At 38.3% G+C, this 25,984-nt stretch overlaps 1 protein-coding gene across 2 annotated transcripts in view; it reads left to right on the top strand.

Moving 5' to 3' along the window:
• GRIK2 (glutamate ionotropic receptor kainate type subunit 2) overlaps positions 1-25,984 on the top strand; it is a 3,358,677-nt gene that overhangs the window by 2,438,918 nt on the left and 893,775 nt on the right. For both annotated transcript variants that reach the window (XM_044064973.1, XM_044064981.1), the window contains exon 13: positions 22,530-22,648. In XM_044064973.1, the coding sequence (XP_043920908.1) occupies positions 22,530-22,648 (119 nt within the window). The remainder of the gene's footprint in view (positions 1-22,529; positions 22,649-25,984) is intronic.

Raw genomic sequence — 25,984 nt, 5'->3', positions numbered from 1 at the left:
AGGATGTAGACTGGGAAAAAGGATAACTGCGTTGCTGAAAACTACGACCCAGAAGGATGTTATGAGAGGTTTTGATTCAGGAATTAAGGTAGCAACAAGTGGAGTACTGCAAGGTTCTCTTCTGGGTCTGATGCTGTTGAAGTTTGTTATCTCAAACATAACTGAAGTAACAGAGAACAAATTTTTCTTCCCTGTTTATGAAAGAGAGATAGCTACAAAATCATAGAAAGGGAGAAAAATTTAATTAAGGATTTGGTAATCTGTATAAGTGGAGTTAAGGGTCACTATAAACAATGCAAACAACTGAATTTTGGACTAAGCAACTCTGGTATAAAGGTATCAGCAAGAAAGAGCAGAAGAGATGATGACAGAGCTGGATTGGGGTCTGGTGGGGTTTAACCACATCTGGTTAGACAAACAGAGGAGAGCAAGAGGGCAGCCATAGCAACAAAGAAATGCTCTGGTATATCACTCAGTGTGATATGTTCAAGATGCAAGGAGGACCTGCTTACACTCAGCAGAAACTTGTTCAAACCATACCTTAAGTAATACATTTACGTCTGAAGGCCATGTAAGGAAAAGAACACCATGATGCTCGAAGGAATTCAGAGGAAAGCTTCCAGAGAGATACATGTGAGTAGAGGGGAAGGAATAGGATAAATGTTTAAATGAGCTAAACCTCTTCTCACTTGAAATCAAAAGACGTGGAGGTAGATGGAATTGGAACAGAAGTTATTGTCATTTAGATGTGAAGGACAGATGGTGAAAGACAGGGCAAAGTGAGCAGATTGTAAAGACCACCTAATCCTAACCTCCAAAAGCATATTTTCACAGAGTGGCTTGAGGAATAGCCAAAATGATTTGTGGAGTGGGACCCTTAGATGCATTCATAACATCATATGACAGGTGAAAAAAGAATGGAATAGAGGGGCGGCAACTGCTGTAGTAGTTGGGAAAACGAGATAGGTATATTCTACTTTCCTGTATCAAACTAATGCCATGTAATACATGTTAAGGCACAGACATCTTTTTGCTGTTTATGTTTACCTTTCTTTCATCCTTCTTCCAGTAAGCTTGTGCCAATCTACTGGCTTGTCTTGGAGTATACTACAAAGCCACACACGTAAATGTACACTTACCAAAGTAATGACCGCTGCCAGGTACTGAGATGCTCATTTGTCATGCTTTTGCAGATAATTCTGTTGATGTAGTTCTCAAATGAGTAAAGAATTCCTCTCCTCATCCTGATTAGGCAATAAAGAATGGCACACATTCTACTTAAGGTACCAGTGGTTCTAATATAAGTATGCTACTTACAGAGTTAAGTCTCAAATTGTTATCTGGTGCATAGACACACACACACACACACACACACACACACACACACACAGCACATGCACAGATTATTGCAACTAGAAAGCATATGTAGATAAAATGAGAAAAGTGGAAAAAGAAAATGGTTACAACTTGAACATAAAAGAAAGGAATGTAACAACTACCGTTACAGTGCAGGGATAAAGGTGATACCTTGCAGGCAAGAAAAATGTGTCACAAAAGTGAAATCTCATCAGCTGGTTGGATTGATGTGTTCATCATAAGCTACTGATCTCCTGCATCATAGCCCTTAACAAGCATAAGACAAACTTATAAACTCAGACTAAAAGGCTGAATTACTTGATTTCAGATATTGGACAGCTTGATTACATTCTCCTATACCTAGAAAAATATTTTTAGGTGTCATGCAAATCCTTTAGCTTTTTTTTTTTTCAATTTGACATAGACAAAGATCAGAATACCTGATTTTAATAATAAAAGGTCAGTTTCTGAGTACTGCATGACATCATTTTAGTTCTGCTGACATTACTGGCACTTTACACTCTAAGAAATGATGCCATATGCTTAATATTATAAGGTGTCAGCTTCATTATTGTGCATTTATATATAACTTGCAATAAGTTAGATGTAAAAATACCGGAAAGATACCAAAGCACTGTAAGTTAACTAAATGACAGTGCTAAAATTAGTACAGATAACTGCTGTGCATAGAGTAACGCAGTCTCATTACATTTTGCCTATCTTACTTCCTCTCAGCAGCTGACAATCAGGTGCCCCAAGGAATTCCCCATATCCGCTGGTTTTACCAAACCATCATTTACCCCCATCCCGGACTATCTCTGACACATGTTTATGGCCAATAAGGAAGCATAGGCATTTGAGGCACTGTCATAATGCTATTGGGGAGTATTATTTAATAATTCCCCATCCTTTTTGTAGGCATGTTGTAATGCCCCAGGTTTGGGGTGAGCAATAGGTGTGACTGTTGTCCGTGTCAGCAAAGCAATCCTCCTATCTTGGGGAGTCACAAATCTCATACTTGAAGGGGGGAATCTCTTTCATTGCCCATGGAACAAAAAAGCATGTCACTCACTTCCATTGCTAATGTATGATACTTAGAATATGGTTGCATAATAAATATAAATATCTTGCTTAGCTAACAAAATGACTACCTTTACTTCATTATCATGCAACAGTGCAATTAATAAGTATATAATAGGGGGGTGGTGATGAACAGTTGTAACACCTCACCCATGCAAAAATGAATATGCAGATTACTTATGGTTATTTACTTTGACCAATTTTCTGTGTACTAGCATTTGTTTAGATTTCTCACATTGCTATAGTCCATAAATAAGGTTGTGTTTCTTATTTAATGATCCCTTTACATAGTCTTCATATCAACCTCCTCAGTACAAGTTTACTTTTAAATGTCTGTATCTCACAATGAAATCCAGGGGTTTATAAATTTGACAATTAGTATAAGTGATTCTATTTAATACACATATTTCAGATTTCTATGGTTCAGTGATTTAAAGATCAACTTTATCTGTGATATCCTTTTCATTTTCAGTCTAGAAATTCCTCTGAGCAGTCTTGAACCTATCCTATCAATTTCAGAGTTGCAGTGTATTCTTTTATTTTCTATCGCTGTTAAGCCACCAGAGCCACAACACCAAAGCTGTCATGGAAGAATTTGGTGTACTTTAAACCATTGTTATCCTTCCCTACAGCCAAACATCTTTTCTTCTGCATTTACTACTGGTGGTTCTAATTCCACTAACTGAAATCTGTATCCATGGTAACAACCTCCCTTCCTATGGAAGATGTCTTTAAATGACTAAGATGTATCCAGTATATATATATATATATATATATATATATATATATATATATATATGTATATATATATATATATATATATATATATATATATATATATATATACATATATATATATGATTCCTGCTTAACAATTAGAAGTCCTTTTTCGGGTGATATAAGAATGTCATTTGATCTTGAAAAATGTGCAAAAGCAACCTTTAAAGCAGGAAAACTGCAGCACCAGGAAAACATCAGTTTAGGACAATAATGTGATATAAAAGAACTTGAGCAAGAGGGTGTATATAAATATTTGAGAATTGATGAAGGAACAATAATAACACATGAACAGATGCAAATAAAACTCAGTAAGGAATACTTTAGAAGACTTAAATTAATCCTGAAAACAACGTTGACATCTAGGAACAAAATTCAAGCTATAAACCAATTTGCTCTTCCTGCCCTAACTTCCAATTTTTGAGTGATTTACTGGCTCTAAATGTGTTAGATAGATTAGATAGGAAAACAAGAAGGATGTTTCATGCTCACCAAATGATTAATAAAAATCAATGCATATCAAGATGATATATTCCCCATTCTGAAGGCCGATTACATGTATAGATCTGCAATCGTGGGACTCATATCTGCTGACCTCACAAGATGCAAATGTAGTGAAAGTTTTGAAACATGAGGAGAATAAATCTAAGGCAACTTCACTGCTTAATCTAGCAGTAGCATATCAGTGTCAGGCAGGAATGGAAATCAAATCAGAAGTAGATAAAAATCAGGCAGCAACTGAACATGGGAAAAAACAAAAGAAAGAATATAAGGTGAAGGACCAGATGAGCAGGCAAGAAATGTGAAAAATGCTGATCAGGAATGGTTAAGGAGAGGCAAATTGAAACCAAGAGATGAAAGGTTAATATTAGCGGCCCAACATAGTGGGCTGCACACACGTTGGTTTACAAAGTCCATTGAACATGTGGGAGAAACAAACAAATGTAGGTTTTGTAAAGGTGAATTGGAAACAGTCGCACACCTCTTTGCTGGTTGTGGCATAATAATGGCAGAAGGACTGTATACTGAAAGGCATAATAATGTGGCAAGACTGTTGCACTGGAGATTGTGCAAACTTTATGGTACCGAAGTGGCTGAAAAACACTGGAAACATGAGTCACAAAGCATCATAGAAAATGATGAACTTTACATCAAATGGGATCATCCGTTACCAACAGTTCAAAAGACAAATGCTAGAAAACCGGATGTAGTGATTATGAAAAGAAGATAAAAGTAGCATTGATCATTAAAATCGCCACATCCAGTGACTACAGTGTCTTGCGTACAGAGAGACAGAAGGTCATAAAATATTAGGATCTGCAGGCAGAAATGAGAGCAATGTGGAAGAAAGATACCCAGACAGTTCCGATAGCAGTAGGAGCAATGGGACTTATAAGAAAGAATCTACAATCGTATTTAGATATGTTACCAATACATGTAACCCCATATGAATTGCAGAAGGAGTCATTACTAGGCACATTGTGGGTGCTGCAAAGAGCACTTTTGATTAACATCAGAGTGAAATAATACTAATTTCATGAACTTTAATCGTACTTTGACTTAGGAATGGGGTCCTCTCCCATCATGGTATTAGAAACCCAAAAGACTTGGAGAAATTAAAAAAGCAAAAATTTGTTGAAATAAGTTGTGAAATAAACTTTGTCTGCTATTTACAGATAAATCATTACTCTCCATTGCAAAGTGCAAGCTAAAATTCACTCTTATGAAAGTCTAACAGAGTTAAATTAACTTACAAAAGAATTGCTTTAACTATCACATGCAGAATGAATGTGAATTGTGAAATGCAAAATGAATACCCACATTACTTGGTTGCATTAAAGAGAAGGTCCTACTCTATATCACTAACCCCTTCTCTCGTTAATGCCTCTTGTGCATTCTGTTAACCTTACCAACCCCCTCCCCCAACATTTATTTCCCCAATAAAATATTTCTTTTGGAATCCAATTTTATATATTTGTTTACTAGATAATTGGACTACACCAACTCTTGCACTTCTTACAAATGACCAACACAGGCTATTGGTAAATTCATTCTGTACTGACAATTTACAGTAGCCAGATAAGCAGTCTGTTTTTTTTTGAAAATTAGAAAGATACTGTAATATGAGGACAAAATCCACAAAGAGACACATGCAAAACCTACCTAGCCAGTGATGGGAGGTCACTCTTAATGTAGTTCCAGGCACAAAGGAATGAATGACCATTTATTTTTATGAAACATATTCCTGCATTGAAATATCCATTGCAGAATGGGATGCAGGATAGGGCTATAGGCACTGGAACTCGTGAATGATGCAGTTGAGCAATTGGTAACTCCGACCTCCATATTGTCTTAACCTTATTCATAACCTTTTAATTTCAGACATTAGTCTTTATCTTGTAATGTCTGTGCCCCGCACCGATTTGATTAATTTATAGTGAATGATAATGACTATTATGGGAATATCTCTGGTCTTCATTAACAAGATATAAGACAGGGTACTATCAATATAACCTGAACATCATTATCCATATCAAACTTTCACCTAGGGAATACAAGCTGTCCAGCAACTCAAATGAAGTGCCATGTTTAAAAAGCGAAAGTCACACATGTATATGCAAAGGCATAATCTGTGGTCGAGAAGCTAGAGATAAAGAGTTCTGCTTCTCATTAGTCCAATGTTGATCATTGGATTAGTGTTCATTACTATTATAAATGCATTGTTGTGAGATTACTTCACGTATTATTTAAAGTGTCTCTTATCATAGGGTGGGACATTTACTTAAAGCACAGAATAGGCTTGCTTGACTGATTGCTCTTAATGACAGATCCATTGCTGTAGCAGACATTTGTCATTACTTTTTTTCTATGTGGTGACCCTTATTATCCAATCAAAGCAAGACAGGAACACAAATAAGGACCTGGGTTATACTAAGACAGTAAATAGCATGGTGTGCAGCAATGAATTCAGACAAATACTGAAAAAAAAACATTCCTCCCAAAGGGCATCTACATTTCTACCAAACTGCAAGGTAATGAACTCAACCAGTTTGAAGCTGATTTGAAGAAAGCGGATATGCCATTGTCTAAAACAGACAACAGTTTTAAGTAATGAGTAAAAAACATGTAACAGTGCATCACTATTACGCTAAACTTGCAGTGAAGAGTAAACTTATTGGTAATTAAAAGGGCATCAGAATCATTTATGACACATGCTAATTTCTGAAAGTGAAGAGTAAATATTTAATTCATTAAAAAAGGCTTCAAAGCATTCCTTGACACAAGAGCTAACAATGCATTTCACCAAAAAACACTAGTTACAGTATGGACACATTCTTGAAGATAGAAATACCAGTGGAAAAAATACTACAATATTCTAAGTAAAATGCTAGAACACCTGTTATTGATCAGAAGACGATTGATAGTCGCAAAGATTATTTCGCTTTCAAACCATTAAATAAGACTTGGTGATAAATTTAGATTTGTGTACCATGAAAGATGTGAAGTAATTTCCGTATTAGTTCTAAAATATTCAGATACTTAGTTTATCATGAAAAATAAAATTAATGCAGGCTTGTGTATAATAGCTTAAACACGTGCACACATACGCACACACGCACGCACGCACACACACACACACACACACACACACACACACACACACACACACACACTGCTGTAACATTCAATGATTGTAAAGATCTTGGCATTAACAAATGAATAGATCAAAATGCACAAAGATTCAAATGTATCAAATGAAGTGTGCCTGAACTCCAAGCACAGTAGTAGCAAATTCAGTTTCATATCTCTGAAATTCTTCCTGGCCCTCAATGAAGACATGTATCCCTGATGTTCTCATAACTTATTTCATTCGCCCTGTGAGTAATGCGTTTAACATGGATGGAACACTATGAATAAAAGAAAGAATCAGTGGGTGTTTTTTTCATATAAAGAAATATTTAATTAAATGAAAATATAAGCTATAGTTGAAATGTCTGGAGGAAAAATGCTTTACTTTTTATTCCTTTTTGCAAACTGTGAAATGAAGCAGCTTACCAGGCATTACATTACTTACGATGCCACATTAAGTCCACATAAGTATGCATATATGCAGAGAAAATGTTAACTGTAGCAACCTACAGAATAATTATAAAAACATGGGATGAGAGACAGAATTACATGGTGCAGATCTGTGACAAAACAGAGGAGGAGAGAAAATGATACCGGGTGTGGATGTGTGAAAAAAATAAGGTGCAAAAGCAATTCTACATGATGTGGGTGTGTGACAAAAACAAAGTACGAGAGACAATAATACAGGGCTTGAATGTGTGAGAAAAACAGGGTACCTTTGGCATAATGGTTAAGGTCTTCACCTCACAGACACAAGGTATTGGGTTTGATTCTGACTCTTGGTTATTAGCTTTGCTTAAAATGGCTCCTAAGGACAGTTATCCTAGTAGTCACCCATGAATCTTTCAAAGAAGGGACAGCATTACAGGGTGTGTGGATCTATGACAAAAATAGGGTACAAGAGACAATGGTACAAGGTGTGAATGTGTGAAAAAAACATGGTAAAAAAGACAATGACACAGGATGTGGTTGTATGACAGCAAAATTATATACAATGACATTTTGCCTTAGAAGTCTATAAAATTTACGAAGTGAAGAAGGGGAGAGTATCACTGAGGATGAAGACAGGCTGAATCAACAGGTATGTTTGCAGAGGCAGGCATAAACAAATTACCTTTACATATGTCTTAATAAAGTGAATGTGTGGACAGGGTGGAAAAAACAAGCAGTTCTGATTACAAAACAGGGGTTAGTTTAAAGCACCTTTCTTTGGCAAGTGAAAGGGAGCACAGAATGCAGGAAGTGCTCATGTATCTGCAAGCTTGCTAAGCAGGAAGAGAAGGGAGCATGCAGATATTGCATTAAAACAATGCCAGTTTTTAGTAATCAGAAATAAGGGCTGATAATGCTAGAATTAGGAAATTAATTCAGAACTGCTGATTCAGAGGGAAAAGGTTTTATAGAAAATATGGAACAAAGATATCATGCTGAACTGTCAGGTGGACAGAAGGAGTTCAAAATGGAGTATCACCGGTGAAATCATAAATACATTAACAACACAAAGGTCAAAGAAAATTACATTAGAACTTCCCCTGACTCCCCATTTTTATGAATTATCACTGTATATGATTCTATTATTATTTCTAACTATTTATTTTTCACTTTTGCAGATGTTAATTAGAATAGTTCCATCTTGTTGCCCATGTACATTGGCAAATAATATGAGGAACATGCTGGTCACTTTATTTAGATTTTATTAAGTTACAAGAGCACACATTCAAATGTGTATTTTTGCACTTATGTGTGACAAATACATAACTAATACAACAGAAGACTGAATAAGATAGTGTTCAATGCAAAAAGACAAACAGCAGAATACCTGGTTTGAATCATTTCATCTCCAACTGTCTGATGCTAAATATATTAGTTTATCTTTATGAATTCAAGTCAGTAGTAGCATAGTGTACTGGGATGTTATTACTGCATTGGTATGAATAACAGAATAAGAATCAGCCAAGATATGCTGTTAACAAATATTTAATTATTTTTATAGCTCTGCTAATGTTGTTTCAACTAAACAAAATTAGCCAAAGCTTTAAAAATAATTAAACATTAGTTAACAGCAATGGCTAATTTTGTTTCAACTAAACTGTAAGCATTAGAAGTGTGAATAGACATGTAAATTAACATGTATGGAAGTATTTGAATTAAAAAGGTAGTTTTCTAAAAGCCTTTACTTCTGTCTTGGGATTATCCAGTTTATTCTATTTTATTATTTATCAGTCTCTCCCCATATTTCTGTTTATCTATCTGATTGCCCACTTAATCCAGTTCTGGAATTCAGGATCACAGGATAGCACAATTTTGTTTTGTCTAGGTATTCAAGCTGGAGTTGCAATAGTCTGTGCTGCTGTGTGATTCCTCAAAGCTCCCTCTCTTCTCACTGGGCAGATAAATTGAGTGCAACATTATTCAGCCATTAACTCCCCCATGCTAGGGTCACAGCCCTCAATCATAGGCTGACATAAGCAGGGTAAAGTGAGCGACAGTTTGAGATCACCATTGCTAGCTGTATGGATTATGAGTTGAATGGGATAGAGCCCACCCACTTATATTCTAACCTTACATTTGTAGGCTGAATGTGTAGTGAAGAATCAACTTTGGTATGTTCCAGGCCATAGGATGACAGCCTTCCAAGCCTTCTCTTTCTGTTAAATCTGCTGCTAGTCTATACCCTGAACTGTACCAGAGCTGCAGAAAATGTCTTACCTCCATTTATGCATAATCCCTGTAGAGGAAAGCAGGCAGTCATAGTCTTATCACTACTTACCCAGCAAAACCAACCCCAGCAGGTGCTCAAATTATTACCTAAATTACAGCCCCTGGAGTCATAGTCAGGGCTTTATGTCTCCATTAAAAAAGATGGTGTCTCAGGGTTGTTGAAGCCTGAGTGAATGCAATATACAGAAAGTAATCCAGGATGCCATGCCAGCCTCTTAGACATGCAGAGACCGACACAGACACACAAACACAAGTATTCCTGTATAGACATATCATTCACGGGATTGTCGGTTAACCTCCCACAGGTCATTGTGATGTGAAAAGAACCAGACGATATGTCCTTAGATGTCTAATTACAGATGGGTGAATTGCATGTGACATGGTGCTTTTCTTGAACCTCAAGAAGGGATGCTATTTGCTACAGCAAAGAGTAGAAGTTTATTATTTCTAAAGATAAACTAGAGAAGTTGTAGTCATACCTTCAGCATATGGAAGACAAAAGCATCACTGCATACCTTGTCTTTTATAGAAAAAGAATGTTTCTTCCATAGGTTGGCAGGCAGACAGGAAGAGAATTAATGAAGGAAGGAAGGAAGGATTCAATGTGTTTGGATATGATCATTTCTAAACTGTAAACAACGGCAGCTTCTTCCATTTTATGTCTTTAGGTAGGAAGATTGTATCCCTGACTCAAGAGGGTAGTGTATATAGACAAAGTAATGATCATCAGGGTGTTCATGTTCATAGGTTCATAGGTTCATACTAGGCTATCTGCCCTAGGGCATTTATAAGCCTAGCCAGAATGTGTTTGGCTTTCGCCACCCATTTTAAATTTATTTTGCTATGCCCTTTTTCGAGGTTAGTATACTGTGCCTCTGTCTAACAGTGACACAGAAGTGATACCCGGGGTAAACCTACGATCTCCCATCCACTCATCAAGATTCCTCTTGAAGAGAGTCAATGAGGGACTCTGCCTAACCTGGACTGGGATTTTATTCCAGAGTGAAGGGAGCCTCTGGGTTATGAATCTGTCCCTCCAGCTTGTCCTATTTATTTCAGTGCTGAGGTTCAAGTCTCTCGAGCGCGTAGCTCAATGGGATTTGCATTTTCTGAGGTGCAGCATGTCCATTAATTCCGGGTTGGACATGGCTTTATACGTCAGGCACAGATCGCCTCTGAACAGGCGGTATGCCACTGAGTAGAGCTGGAGTTTCTTTAACAGGGCAGCATATGGCATCTGTTTGAGCCCTTTGATCCTCTTGGTGAGGTACTTTTGGGGTCTTTCCAGTTGCTGCAGGTGTCTGGTAAGGTACATCCCAAAAGGGGCATTGTACTCAATTATGGGCCTGATGAGGGATGAGTAAAGAGGCACGATGACCTCCCCTGATCTAGATGTGAATACCTTCATGATTAGGTGGGCTATATAAAATGTTTTTCTAACCACTTTGGCCACGTGGTTGTCAAATGAGAGAATGCTATCAACTTGGGTCCCCAGGTCCCTAATTACTTCTTCTGTACTTAATGGATTACCACCTATGTGGTAATTTGTGGGCACTTTGTTTTTGCCAAAGGGGATGACTATACACTTTTTGGCATTTAGCTTGAGGCCATGGCTCTGGCACCAGTTGTCTGTTTCTATGAGGCCCTTTTGGAGGATGCTTGTGTCAGCTGGAGAGTCGATTATGGCACCCAGTTTGCAGTCATCTGCGAACTTGGTCAGCCACAGTCTTTCCGTGTTCGCCAGTACCTCCGAGAAATATATACCGAACAAGAGAGGTCCCAGGACTGAGCCTTGTGGGACACCACTTGTAACTGGTTTGGAGTCTGACATGGCTCCAGCAATTCTAACCATGTGGGTTCTGTCCTTGAGCCAGTTTGCAATCCATCTAGTGACATAGGGGTTTATATTTAAGCTGGTGAGCTTATCTATAATGCCCGAGTGGGGTATTGTATCGAAGGCTTTTGCGAAGTCCAGGTAGGCTGTGTGGACCACCTTCCCCTCGTCAATGGCCTTGGTGACTGTTTCAAAGAAATCAACCAGGTTTAAGAGGCAGGATCTGCCCTTAACAAAGCCGAACTGGGTAGGATCCAGTGTTTGTAGGTCCCCGATATCTTTATTTATGAGGTCCATGATGATCCTTTCCATAGCTTTGCAGACCAAGCTAGTCAGGCTTATGGGGCGATAGTTTCCAGAATCCGTTGAGGCACCACCTTTATGGAGAGGGACCACTGTTGCTGTACGCCACTCTTTGGGTACATATCCTGTAGTAAGGCTGAGATTGAACAGTAGTTTTATGTTTGGGTTTAGCTCTTCTTGGAGTTCATGTAGGACGCAGCCCAGGACACCATCTGGTCCCATTGATGCTGTGTTTTTTGCTTTGGAGAGGGCGGCTCTTACCTGAGAATTTGAGATGTCAGGGGGGCAGCACTCTGATGGGATAGATATTTGCCCTTTTGGTGGGGAGGGGGGAGAAGTTTGCGCTGAACCTGTCAGCTAGGATGTTGGCAATGTCTGTGGGTTCGGTGTATTTTTTCTCATTTTGGACTAATTCTGAGCATATCTGGGAATTACCACCCAGGTTCCTAACATAACTAAAGAAAGCCTTGTGATTATCCTTAGTGTCCTGTGCAATTTTTCTCTCGAAGCTGGCATTAGACAATTTTATGTGTGCCCATAGTTTTTTGCTAATACTGATCAGTGATGCCTTCCCTTTTTGGGATTTTGCTCTATCGTTTAGTAGCTTCCTCCTTCTATTGTATAGTTTGTTTATGGCTGTGGTCCACCAGACAGGACGTCTGCCTTTGGAGGATTGGGTCTTGGTTTTATTTGGGATCGCATGATCCATGCATTCCTGAAGGTGTTCATAGAATGCGTTTATAAAGGATTCTGCAGTCTGGGCTGTATTTTCCACAGGCCCGGGGCCTTTGAAGGATTCCACCTCAGTTTTGAGGCGTGAGAAATTTGCTTTGGAGAAGTTTTTCACTGTGGTTTTCTGGGCAGGGGGTGGGGACGGGATGTGAATATCCAGTGAGATTAGTTTATGGTCTGATCTTATCAGTGAGGGATACACTTCTGGTCTGGAGCATAGAGTCCCCATGTTGGTGATGATCAGGTCCAGTATGTTTTCCCCTCTTGTGAGAGTGGTAACAAGTTGTTCCATAGCATTTGAGTTTATAAATTCTAGGAACCTTTGGGTTAGGGTGTTGGAGCTAGAGTAATGCTCCCAGTCTATGTTTGGGTAGTTGAAGTCGCCCAATATAATGTTGTTTGGAGAGACCTTCATATTTTCCAGTGTTCTCAGGAAGGCCGAGTGGGGTTCCTGGGTTTGGGAGGGTGGTCTGTAGCAGGCTATAAACTGGAAGGCAGTTTTACTCACTGTTGCACATGGATAGTCTCTGATGCTTCGTGCTTTGCCACCAACCTGGAGGTGTGGGCATCTTTGATGAATATCGATACTCCCCCTCCTTTTGTGGTTCGGTCCAAGTTTTGGGGCCGAAAAGCATGGTATGAGGTATAACCTGGTAGTGCTGGGGTGCTCTCAGGAGCCCTGATCCAGGTTTCTGTTACTGCACAGATATCGATGTTCTCCATGCTAAGGAGAGTTTCGAGTGCATGCATCTTGAGGTTTAGACTTCTGGCGTTGAGTAGCATTACTCTTAGTTTCTTATCCCTTGTGATACCTATGGAGGTGGGTTTGTCTTTTGAGCCTTGCCTAAAAAAGGCACTATGGGGGAAGCAAGAGCCTTTGCCAATATCCGAAAGCCCAGGGGTGACAGGTGCAAGCTGTCCCTAGCGAAGCATCATGGCTTGTCGAGCATATCATCCCAAGCTGACAGGCATTGGATCCCCTTTGAATGACACCAGTACTTAAGCCAATTGTTGAAATTGATCATCTTGTCTTCATATTGTGGCATCATTCTTGGTGAGGGTAAGATGCTACTCAAGGTCAGGGTCATACCGGCCTGGGCTACATGCTCAGAGAGCTCCTTTATGTCTCTTTTCATGTAGTCGAGGGAGGTACGTCTCAGGTCATTCACACCAGCATGGACAATGACTGAGTCATATTTGTACTTGCCTTGGAGTGACCTGAGTGCTTGTGTTATGTGGTGGATCCTAGCACCCGACAGGCTGCTCACCGTGACTCTCTCCTTGTTCAGCATGGTGGGCGGGACGTCAGTGTGCCTGACGATAGAGTCACCTATTACAAGTGTATCAGGTGTGTTGTTTAGTCTTAAGGGCTGTGACTGTTTGGCACACTGGCTTTGTGAGATATGTGTTGCACGTGTATTGTTTTGGGGTAGCGGCTGCTTGGGTGTCTGCTTTGGAGGTCTCTGCTGCTTCGGCAGATCTTTATTTAGAGTCTCTGAGTATGTTTTTGTGTGATTATGTGTTTGGTTTGCTGTCATGGTAGATCTATGTGAGACTGGAATTGTAGTGAGTGTGGTTTCCTTCTCCTCCTGACTGGTTATGCCAGTACTGAGTTGAGAGAGCTTAGCCTCCAGTTTGGCTATATGGTTGCATCTCTCACATGTGTTGGAATTTGTTGAGAGGAGGAGAGGGTTGTCTGTGTACATGAGGCAGTTGTAACATTGCCTCAAGATTCCCAGATTCACCAGCTGGACCGGAGAGGAGATTGACAACTGACCTTTGGACATGCTAGAATAATATTGGGAATACCTTAATAATTGAAAACCAGGGCCAGTGGGGAGTGAGGGTGTAGTGCTTTTAATTTTTAGTGCTGACTTATATAATTGCTTTAGTGAGCAAGTGCCAGGTAACTTAAGTGCAATGTGTTACAGGTAACTTAAATGCCAAAATGACAAACAGTAACTTTCTTTCAAGTGAAACAAGGAAATAAGTACAGTAAGCAATGCAGATATCACTAGTGATCCACAGAAGTGCTGAGAAGCTGCGTATTAGGTGGAATTAGCGTTCCAGGGAAATAACAAGCAAACAAACAACAAGCATATAAACAAAGCTAGATTCAGCAGGCCTGGATCTAGTCTATGCTACAGCAAACAAGGTGTACCAATTTCAGTAAGATACAGTTCAAATATTCAGGCACTATAAACCTTTAACCAGAAATTCCCAGCTCAGAAGGGCAGAGTCCAGCCTCTTCTCCCACAAGAGTGCAGACCACAAACCTTCTTAATGTAAAATAACTGGCCTGAAGCCCAAGTGCTTAAACCAGAACTAATACACTTTAAGAATAACAGACACTGGGCTCTCAATCAGCAGTTCCCAACTTAGAAGGATGAAAGCTACCTGTCCTGCCACCACAGTGCATGCCACAAACCTTCCTAATGTAAAACAACTGGTCTGAAGCCCAAGTGCTTAATCCAAAAGACTTAGAATGATAGCTACACTTTAATCAAGTTACTACCAAGCAGTAATAAATACAGTTGAATACTTTAGAGAATGCCTGGATTAGTACTCAAGTTACACAAACAAAGCTAGATCCAGCAGGCCCGAATCCAGTCTATGCCACAGCAAACAAGGCGCACCAACTTCAGTAAGAAGCAGTTCAGATATGCATGCACTATAAGCCTTCAACCAGAAATTCCCAGCTCAGAAGGGCAGAGTCCAGCCTCTCCTCCCACAAGAGTGCAGACCACGAACACTCTTAATGTAAAATAACTGGCCTGAAAGCCCAAGTGCTTAAACTAGAATTAATACACTTTTAGAATAAGACACTGAACCCTCAATCAGCAGTTCCCAACCTAGAAGGATGTAAGCTACCTGTTCTGCCACTACAGTGCAGACCACAAACCCTCTCAGTGCAAAACAACTGGTCCGAAGCCCAAGTGTTTAAACCAAAAGGCTTAGAATGAGTTACACCAAGCAGTAATAAATACAATTGAGTACTTTTAAGATGATGCAAAAGTAAAAAAAAGTAGGTAGAAACACAAGTACAGTAAAAGTAGATGAATTTTTTTTTTTCTGAACAGTGCTGAGATCAAAGAAACAGATTTGAGTGATAAAACTAGAAAACTGGCTAGTTATAAGAAAAAAAACTAAGCTAGAAGGCTTCCCTCCAACACAGAAGGGCTTGGGGGCTCAGAAGCCTACAAATAGTCTATACCACTTAATAGGAAAGGCAGGAAACAAGCTTAAATTTTTTTTTTCTGTTTCCCAGATGCTCTCTTTGTACACAGTAGGAGTGCCTGAAATCAGAATATGATCTCACTGCACTCAGTTGAGTGAGCAAATGAGATGGGCCCAGAAGGAGTATCCAAACACAAATTTACAAGAGGGGCGGGCAGTTGCACGGCTACTAAGATTAACACCAAAACAAAAACAGGGAGGGTGGCTGGGACTAACTGAAGAGCAGAGTGAAAACTTCCAGTTCAGTTAATATTCCTTCCACACAGTTAAAATCAATTTAAATACTGTATTTTTTTGAAAAAAAAGAGCAGATAAAGGTACTTAAATTCTCTTATACGTCCAGTTGAATATAGCAAGTTCTTAGCCGGCCAAAGCTGAGGTTTTTAAGCAGAAAATATTTCACACTGTACCACTTAAATAGGCAAGGACAGGAAATCAAAGAATGTGACTACCCCCACACCTGTAATTACTAGCAAATAACAAAATTCAGCAAACACTGACTAACTTCCAGTTCAGCTAATATTCCTTCCACACAGTTAAAATCAATTTAAATACTGTATTTTTTTGAAAAAAAGAGCAGATGAAGGTACTTAAATTCTCTTATACGTCCAGTTGAATATAGCAAGTTCTTAGCCAGCCAAAGCTGAGGTTTTTAAGCAGAAAATATTTCACACTGTACCACTTAAATAGGCAAGGACAGGAAATCAAAGAATGTGACTGCCCCACACCTGTAATTACTAGCAAATAACAAAATTCAGCAAACACTGACTAACTTCCAGTTCAGCTAATATTCCTTCCACACAGTTAAAATCAATTTAAATACTGTATTTTTTGAAAAAAAGAGCAGATAAAGGTACTTAAATTCTCTTATATGTCCAGTTGAATATAGCAAGTTCTTAGCCGGCCAAAGCTGAGGTTTTTAAGCAGAAAATATTTCACACTGTACCACTTAAATAGGCAAGGACAGGAAATCAAAGAATGTATAAAACTAAAAAGTGGGTTCTCTTAACAACCTGAATCAAATGAGCGTAAAATCTGCAGGAATTAAATATTTGTGTGTGTGTGTGAGAGAGAGACTGTATCGGCTTCAGTGTGTATGTACGTATGTATGTATGCATACACACACACACACACACACACACACACACACACACACACACACACACACACACACACACACACATACACACATACACATTTCCCTAATAAAATCTGCATAAGTGACCGGGACTATTGTGCGGGGATGTTAGGAGTACATAACTATGAAATAACAAAATAAGAAAGTAATGGTGTCTGCTATTACATTGCTGATCACTGGAGCAACACTGTTTCTTACATTGGTCATTATGATAAAGCCTCCAATTATATCAAAGTTAGTGTTTAAAAAGTGGATTCATGAAATTTCTCTGGACAGCAAAGCTCAAGAACACGTCTAATTGTTGTGAAAGTCCGCTAATTCATATTTTGTAATACAAAAGAAAGTTGAGATGTTCTGATAAACTGCCAGTAGAGAAAAACAGTAAGAGTTGCAGTGTGAACTCTCTAAGAGCTTTTAAAGCTGTTGCTTAATTAGAGGTCTGCTTTGGTTATGACAGCTGTTTATCTGACTGTGTGAAGTGTCTAACAGCTTTTAAATATGTCGGTTCATTAGAGGTGCACATCATTTCTTAATAAGATTTGTTTGGTAGCACAATATTCCACAGCAGTCAATGCTGACTGTACTCTTTTAATATGGTTTTGTAGTCACTGCTGTCTGCATGGTTGTATGAGGATCAGTTTCTATAGCTGCATGTTTCAGATGTAATAACTTGCTGTAATAAGTTTGCTGTAAATAGGCTCTTTAGTGTTAATTTTGCTATAACAAGATCAGCTTTATTTTTGTTGCAGAGCATAATCTGAACTTTTCTCTGTAAGATAATGTCATATTCATCATTTGTGATGTATTGATCTGTAATGCATGTATATTTTTATTGCTCTTAAAAATTTTGCTTTGTGGAGTACACTGTTTAGAGCATTCATTCAAAGAAATAAATGATTCTCTCAAGATTTATAACTGGGTCTCGATTCATTGTCCCCACAAGTTTTGCTACACTGGTTGATAAATGTTCCTTCCTATTTTTTAATGAGTACATCTGCCCACTAGTGCCTGTGTCTGTGTGTTTTTCAGTTTCCAGAGAGCACCCCTGCATTACCAGGCTATAATTCATACCACATCTTTCGGCCACCTAACTTGGACCGAAGAACTAAAGGTGGAGGCATGTCCATATTCATTAAGGATATCCACACCTCCAGGCTAGTTGCTCAGCATAATGCATCTGAGATTATCCAAGTGCAACTAACTCATGGCAAGAACACAATGCAAATTGTAGCTTGCTACAGATCCCCCACCATGCCCCAGGATTCCCACTCCTTATTTCTTGATGCACTGGAAAATATTAGGGTACAACCTAACACCCTAATAATGGGTGATTTCAACTACCCCACCATTAACTGGGCAAACTACTCATGTACCAACTCTTGTGCTCAACGGTTTCTGGAATTCATAAATTCCAATGCCTTGGATCAACTTATCCACACCCCCACCAGGGGCAGCAATATCCTAGACCTGGTCATTACCAACATGGGCAACCGGAGTTCCACACCAGAGGTCAATTCCTCATTGGTCAGGTCCGACCACAAGCAAATCACCCTAGACATCCACATCCCAGCCCCACCCCACATTAGGGAAACCACAGTAAAAAATTTCTCCAAAGCCAACTTCACGCTTCTTAAGACAGAAGTGGCAAACTTCACCCATGCTGATGGACACTATAGATACGACTGCTGAATCCTATACAATTGCACTTTATAAGCACTTGCATGAGTGCATGGATCATGCAATCCCTAACAGAACAAAGATGCTATCCTCCAAAAAAAGGAAGCCAATCTGGAGGTCCTCTGCCATAAACAAACTCTACAACAGAAGAAAGAAACTGCTGTAAAAAAGAGTAAAATCCCATGATTGGAGGAACTCCATGGTCAGCCTCAGTAAGAAGCTGAGATCCCTCATAAAATACTCCAAAGCTAGTTACGAAAACAAAATCGCCACTGATTCTAAAAACAACTACAAAGCAGTCTATAGCTATGTCAAGAATCTCAGTGGCAACACTCAGATCTGCTCTGAGTTACAGCACAATGGCAGTAAATATAGAGAACCAACTGATATTGCCAGCATCTTGGCAGATAGGTTCAGTGCTAACTTTACCCCTCTCTCATCCCTTAAAATGCCCATCTCTATACCAGAAGAATGTAAAGTACCTGTAATCATGGCTGCACAGGTAGAAAACCCACTCTCCAAAGCCAAAATACAGCATCCATGGGACCTGACAACATCCCAGGCTGCATTCTACATGAACTACAGAATGAACTGGCAGCCCACCTAAGTACCATGTTCAATCATAGCCTCACCTCAGGCTTTGTGCCCACTGAATGACGCACAGCAACGGTTATCCCACTCCATAAAGAGGGACCCACCACAGACCCTGGGAACTGCCGCCCCATTAGCCTGATGAGCCTGGTATGCAAGGCTATGGAGCATATCATCATGGAACTTATAAACAATAACATTGGTAATCTCCAAACTCTGGACCCTACCCAGTTTGGGTTTGTAAAAGGCAGATCATGTCTCCAAAACCTGATAGACTTCTTTGAAGTGGTCACCAAAGCTGCAGATGAGGGTAAAGTGGTACACACAGCCTATGTAGATCTCACCAAGGCTTTCAACACGATCCCCCACTCTGGAATTATAGACAAACTCACTAAACTAGGTATAAATCCCTATGTCACAAGATGGGTTGCCATCTGGCTCACTGACTGAACCCACACTGTGAAAGTAGCAGACTCTAAATCCGACTTCAGACCAGTGATAAGTGGAGTACCACAGGGTTCAGTCCTAGGTCCTCTCCTATTTGGTATCTACTTCTCTGAAGTACAGACTAACACAGAAGGTCTTTGGCTAACAAAGTTTGCAGATGACTGCAAACTAGGTGCCATAATCAAATCTCCTAACGATGTGGATATTCTACAAAAGGGCCTCACTGAGACAGATGCCTGGTGTCAAAGCCATGGCCTCAAGCTCAATGCCAAAAAGTGCATTGTCATCCCTTTTGGTAAAAACTCTGTACTCATTAACTACCACATAGGCGTAGTCTACTTAACACTGAAAGTGTGATAAGAGACCTTGGGACAAAGGTGGACAGTAGTCTCTCCTTTGATAATAACATTGCCACAGTAGTCAGGAAATCCTTCTACGTGGCACACCTCATCACAAAAGGTTTCTCATCCAGGAAAAAAGAGGTCATTGTTCCCCTCTACTCATCACTCATTAGACCCATTATAGAGTACAACGCCCCTTTTGGTATGTACCTCACAAGACATCTACAACAACTGGAAAGGCCACAGAAATACCTCACAAAGAGGATTACTGGCCTCAAACAGATGCCCTACACAGAGCGTCTCAAAAAACTCCAGCTTTACTCTGTCACATATCGCCTACTCAGAGGTGATCTCTGCCTAACATACAAAGCTATGTCAAACCCAGAGCTGTTGGACATGCTCCACATAAAGAAATCCCAATCCCTCCGAGCTACATGCTCTAAGGACCTAAACCTTGTCACCATAATAAACAGAACATGCTGGAGGGATAGATTCCTGTCTCAGAGACTTCCCATACTCTGGAACAAACTTCCCATCTATATCAAACAAACCTCCTCATTAGCACTCTTCAAGAAAAATCTTGATGAATGGATGGGAGATAGGAAATTTATCCCGGGGATCACTTCTGTGGCTCTGCTTGACAGGGGCACAGGAAAATAATTTTCTTGGGTGGCAAAAGCCAAGGTACCGTTTGGCTAGGCTTATATAGGCCCTAGGACCAATAGCCTAGCACCTACCTATGAACCTATGAACCTATGACTACTAGTTTGTTCCATTACGGTCAGCACTGATTGAATCACACTGCCGAGGAACAACTAGATATCAGATATATGAGGTGGACAATGGTGCCAGAAGAGTTTCTTATTTGAGGGTTTCATCAGTTTTATTCCATGCCAAAAATGTTAATTTACTCTTTTAGAATATTTAATGATATATGTTTTTAATCTCCTAAAAAATCCTTTTGTCTGCATGCAGTAAGATATAATTATCTATACAGTGAAGACAGACAGTAGTAAGACACATTTAAGACTTTATATTTGTGCAGTAAATTAAACTATGTAAGCTATGCTTCCCAGATATGTATCGTAAGAGTGCATAAGGACATTTTCAACACTTAAAAATACATCTTTGTTTCATGAACTAATTAAACTTTCTTTTCCCAAGGATAAACTGATCGAACTCTTTAATTAATGCAGAGCATATAAGTGAGGGTGAGCACTTGAAAGAAAAAAAATGAAAAAAAAAGAAAAAAAAACAGTATTAATGCTGTAGCCTAAAGAAAATTGGTTGTAATATTTAAATGTAACCTAATCAACCTTTACTAACACTTTGCCAGCTTTACTTTAAAGACCAAAATGAGAAATTGCTTCTCCTGTGAAGTGTAAGCTTTTAAGGCCTACTGGTGTTCTTATATTGGATTAGTTTGATGGAAATAGATTGTCTGATCTGCTGAATTTTAATGTGCTTGAAGGAATATTGTAAAGAAAATTGTGTTTTTTCCCTGCAGTGACAGAGGCATTATTCAGATGAGCTTGATTAAATGATGGATTTTTTTTTACACTTACATTTGTATAAACTTGATTCAAAGACAGAGTGGCTTTAATGGCTTGAGATGCTCAAAACTGTTTACATTGCTTAATCATGACATATACACTGTCTTATTCCTTAAGCTGAAAATGCAAACATTAATTGTTTAATATTTCTAGGAATCGGCGGTTTTATTTTAAAATGCACATGATTAGTGTTGCACTCTTCAGTCTTTTCAACAAGAGTGGCTACAGCCTATTATTGGCGTTATCCTTTAAAAGTGTAAGAATGAAAATGTACAGGCATGTGTGAAAACAAATCAGTGGACATTTCCATAACTACTAATGATTATTTTATAGCATGAGGAGTGTGTATTTATAGTGGTAAAATTGTAATCCCACTGCATGCTTATGAAACATGGTTTATAATAGTTGATTGTATACTATTAACTGTAAAAAATACTAAACATTGACAGTCTTCTGTTATTAATTGGAAGTGTTACTGTTATTATATGTACTGTGTTTTTTTTTTAATATGGGAATAGTATTCTCTTTAATTTAAATGTTTTTACAGAAGCAAATTTTATGTGTAATACTATAGTATATGTTTATAATCATAACAGCATCATTTGTGTCATGCTATGTTTAGCTGAAGGAAAGCATATATTTCCTGTTAATCTTGTTCTGCCCACCAAACACTTTTCATTATGATTTTATCTTGTATATTACTTATCAGCTGATCTGCTCCTGTAAAGCATTATGCAACTCAAAACGTTTTAACGGTCAATTCAGTAATATTGCATGCTGATGGCAAAGATGCAGACCCGCTTACATCAGCATAGCTAAATGATGTTACTTAATTACTGTTCCTACATTACAGAAATTACAAATCTATATAGCCTGATTACATAATCATTATTCAGATGAAAATAATACTCACTGTTTTCATGGTTATTATAACTGGAATAATAAATCACCTGCATTGTTTCAGATATATAAAATGTTATATTCCACAACTTCTTTGTAGGAGTCTGAATATTTAACTTAATTTTTATATTTATTTTACAGAAAATTGTTGGTAACGCATTTCTAGTGAAAGCATTTAAAATATTCTCTTTTTTCTCTGTCAATTACCACAGGTTTAGCCCTTATGAGTGGTATAATCCACACCCATGCAACCCAGACTCAGACGTGGTGGAAAACAATTTTACCTTGCTAAATAGTTTCTGGTTTGGAGTTGGAGCTCTCATGCAGCAAGGTACACGATTCAGCCTGCTCCCCTCTTTGGGCACCATGTCCCACGTTTTGCTGGGGGTAACAATTGCTGTCTCTCAGGCACAAGCCACTTGCATGGGTGCCTTTGTGCATGTAGACAAAATAACACTGTTTTTGCTTGTTGTATGCACTAAACCTGAAACATCCTATACTGTATAGGATTCTGAGAAATAACTTAGCACCTTCTTTTTTACATATGAAGAGATATTTACATATATACTGTGCATGTTTTGGTATTTGCATATTTGTATTTTGCCTGTCTGTTGAGCAGTTGAGGAATCACTGAGAAATAGAATTCTTTCTCACTTAAGTTTTCCACAATGACTCTGCCCGAGTATATATTAAATGAAACCACATCTGGCTAACACTGTGTAAGTCAGTCACTGGTACTGCTTGAAACTTAGTAGGAAGACCGTGTATTCTACAGGTAAACTAAAATAGACAGAACATATTTTTCCTGATGTTTACTTTTAAATAGATGGCTCTGTTTTCTGTCATTACACCTAGTTTTCCAAGCAAAGCTATTTTGTCTACACATCCATATTGAGTAATATATGATAGGCAGAGTGAAATATAAACACACAAAAATAAGGGAATGTAAGGCATTATGCCTCCCAGCACTCATAAACTTGAAATATGAAAAAAGGAAATGCGTAATGATCTTAAGACTTGCAAACCAACATTCTAAATTCAGACTCTGACTTTAATTCTAAGTTTCAGATTGTCTTCATAAAATGCTAATCATTCCAATTTTATGTTTTATGTGTTATTATTATGTACATTTTTAATGTGAGGGTTATGTTATTTAGTTCAGAATCCCATGTATTAACATAATACGGGTAGCTGCCTCATAGAAGACAAAGAATCGTAAATCATTTGATTAAAAGTTGAAGGTAATGTAATCGTATAAATTCAAGGAAGCCATTCTGCAGTTGAAAGTAATTCATCATGCAATCCAACAAGTAAAACTGTAGTGTTAGAGACAGTACTTGCAGCAGTCACTATTGTTTCTTTTACTACTACTGTATGATACTACACGGCCATGAAACATAACTGAGGCTGGGCTGTACAGTGTATAGTAAACATAATGTGATTCCATTTATGTTGATATTAGAATGGAAATGATGAACACTCGTAGCATTGGTAATCCTGACTGCTAATAGCATTGGTAATCCTGACTGCTAATAGCATTGGTAATCCTGACTGCTAAGGATTAATTTTGTTTGGTGTTGGCTGATGTACTTCCTCTCCTGCCTGTCCTCCTCTGTCAGTGAAATTCACGGCCAATGCTAGCAATTTGAAATTATTTGTGTTCATTTAAATCCTTTTATTTTAGTCATCTTTCAATTGGTAAGATTAATATCATCCACCTATTGTAAATAAATGAATCATAGGCTAATAGGACATCAGTCACAAATACACTAAAAAATAATTAATCTGATATAGGCACTAGAAGGTAATGCAGCTGCTGATTGTTGGAAGATGTGGTTTCATTGCTATGTATAACTTGGGAATGAGGCATGCAGTCACTTGTGCAGAAAGAGACACAAGAGAAAGCCCTTGCACTGCTTGGCGACCCCCAGAAGACTGTGGGATATAGTGTTGCACATGACGTTACCTTGGGTACATGACAGTCAGCCCCTAACCAGGCTCTGTTTCAGAAGCCTTGCCAGCACCCGTTTCTCTGTTCTATGGGTAAGATACGAACATGTGGTAATTGGGACCTTCGACAGCAGATGTCACCACTACTTTAACCTTCTCCAGTCTTCCTTCATCATACTGGTAGCTCAACAGGAGAGTAACCAAGGCTGCTGGGTGTTATGGTAACTGTTGTAAACACTGTGCTGAATGGTTGTGAATCACAGGGCCTAGAAACTACATGAACAAGCTGCCTTTTACCTTTCTCTTACAGAAGTCTACCAGAACCTGGAGCTGGAGTTGGCTGTCATGTCCAAACTTGGCTTGTTCTTTCAATTTTCTTTTCTTTTCGTTTTTTCTCCTTCTGTCAGACAGCGAGGTAAAATGAATGAAGGATAAGATGGACTCTTAATGGCATAATCTGCAGATGAAATAGCTCCATAGGACTAAACTAAACAAAATGCTTATTTGCATTAACTCAAACTTAGGACTAATATGCAAAAATGAGCCATCACTACGTCAAATGGACTATGTTGTTACCACTATTTCAATTACCCCTTGACTTGCTTTCAAAAATTGAGTGTAAAAATATTTGCAGGGAACACGGTTCTTTTCATTTAATAGTTATGCAAGTTTCCAGTTGCTTCTAAAGGAACTGTGAAAGATTTCATAAGTATAACAGATGATATGATATGATATGATATGATGTATATGTTTTTGGAAACTGTTGAAATAATGCAAAAAAAGACAGTGGCTAAGCAACAGATTTTTTTTAACTTAATGAACATGTCTATTTTAAATGCAATTTCAGGAGCACTGAGTAAAGGAAACACAATTAGTTGAGTCAAACTGTTCTAAAATTAGAACTTATCCTGTCATTACTGTCAGCATCATTCCAAATTAGAGTTTGAAATTTTTGGGAACTGGAAGGAAAAAGTCCATCTTTCCTTTTCTCCATTTTACCTTTTTTTTTTTTTTTTTTACAGGAATATTATTGAATAGCTATGCATATTATTTCTTTTCACTATTTCTGTTCTGTAAAATGTATTTGTTCATAACATTATTATATATAATAAGCAATTTACCAATAATTATATTATGACATTTTGTAAATGGTATTTAAAATAAGAATATAATTCCACAACTTAAGTATTAATGTAAACATTTCATTTTTTCATTTGTCAGTTTTATGTTGTTTTTTAATAGTTGCTTCAGTTAATTAAAAATCCAACTAGTATGGTGATAAAAATTAAAGCTCTGTTAACTGTTTTGCATGACAGTAGCATTAGAATTCTCAAGGAAATCATAAAATTCTGCTGCAGTGCAATTATATTATTTGCAAGTTCTTGCATGTAATACATAATTTTTTATTTTTATGTTTTAATATCTGTATGTCTGTTTGTTGATTTATTTACATATGTATGTATTTATTTGTTTGTTTGTTTGTTTGTTTATTTTATTTGCTACCATGGGCAGGCAACTCCAGCTAGTTTATAACATCTTTTTTATATGAAAGAGTCAGTGCTGTTGCATAGAAGTGAGAAAATGCATGTTTAGTCACACACTAACTACCAGGGCTATTCTAAAAGTGCCACGTCTGTGTTCTTATCCTGTGTTTGAGGCAAGTTGTTAAATGGTGTTTACATTTAATGTAGTATGTGAGTTTATAAGCAGTTGATTA

The sequence above is a fragment of the Protopterus annectens genome, chromosome 1.part0, assembly GCF_019279795.1.
Source record: "Protopterus annectens isolate FY-2018-M chromosome 1.part0, PAN1.0, whole genome shotgun sequence".
Classification (NCBI taxonomy): Eukaryota; Metazoa; Chordata; order Ceratodontiformes; family Protopteridae; genus Protopterus; species Protopterus annectens.
Note: the sequence above shows the minus strand (reverse complement) of the source record. Positions and strands in the feature narration are given on the sequence as shown.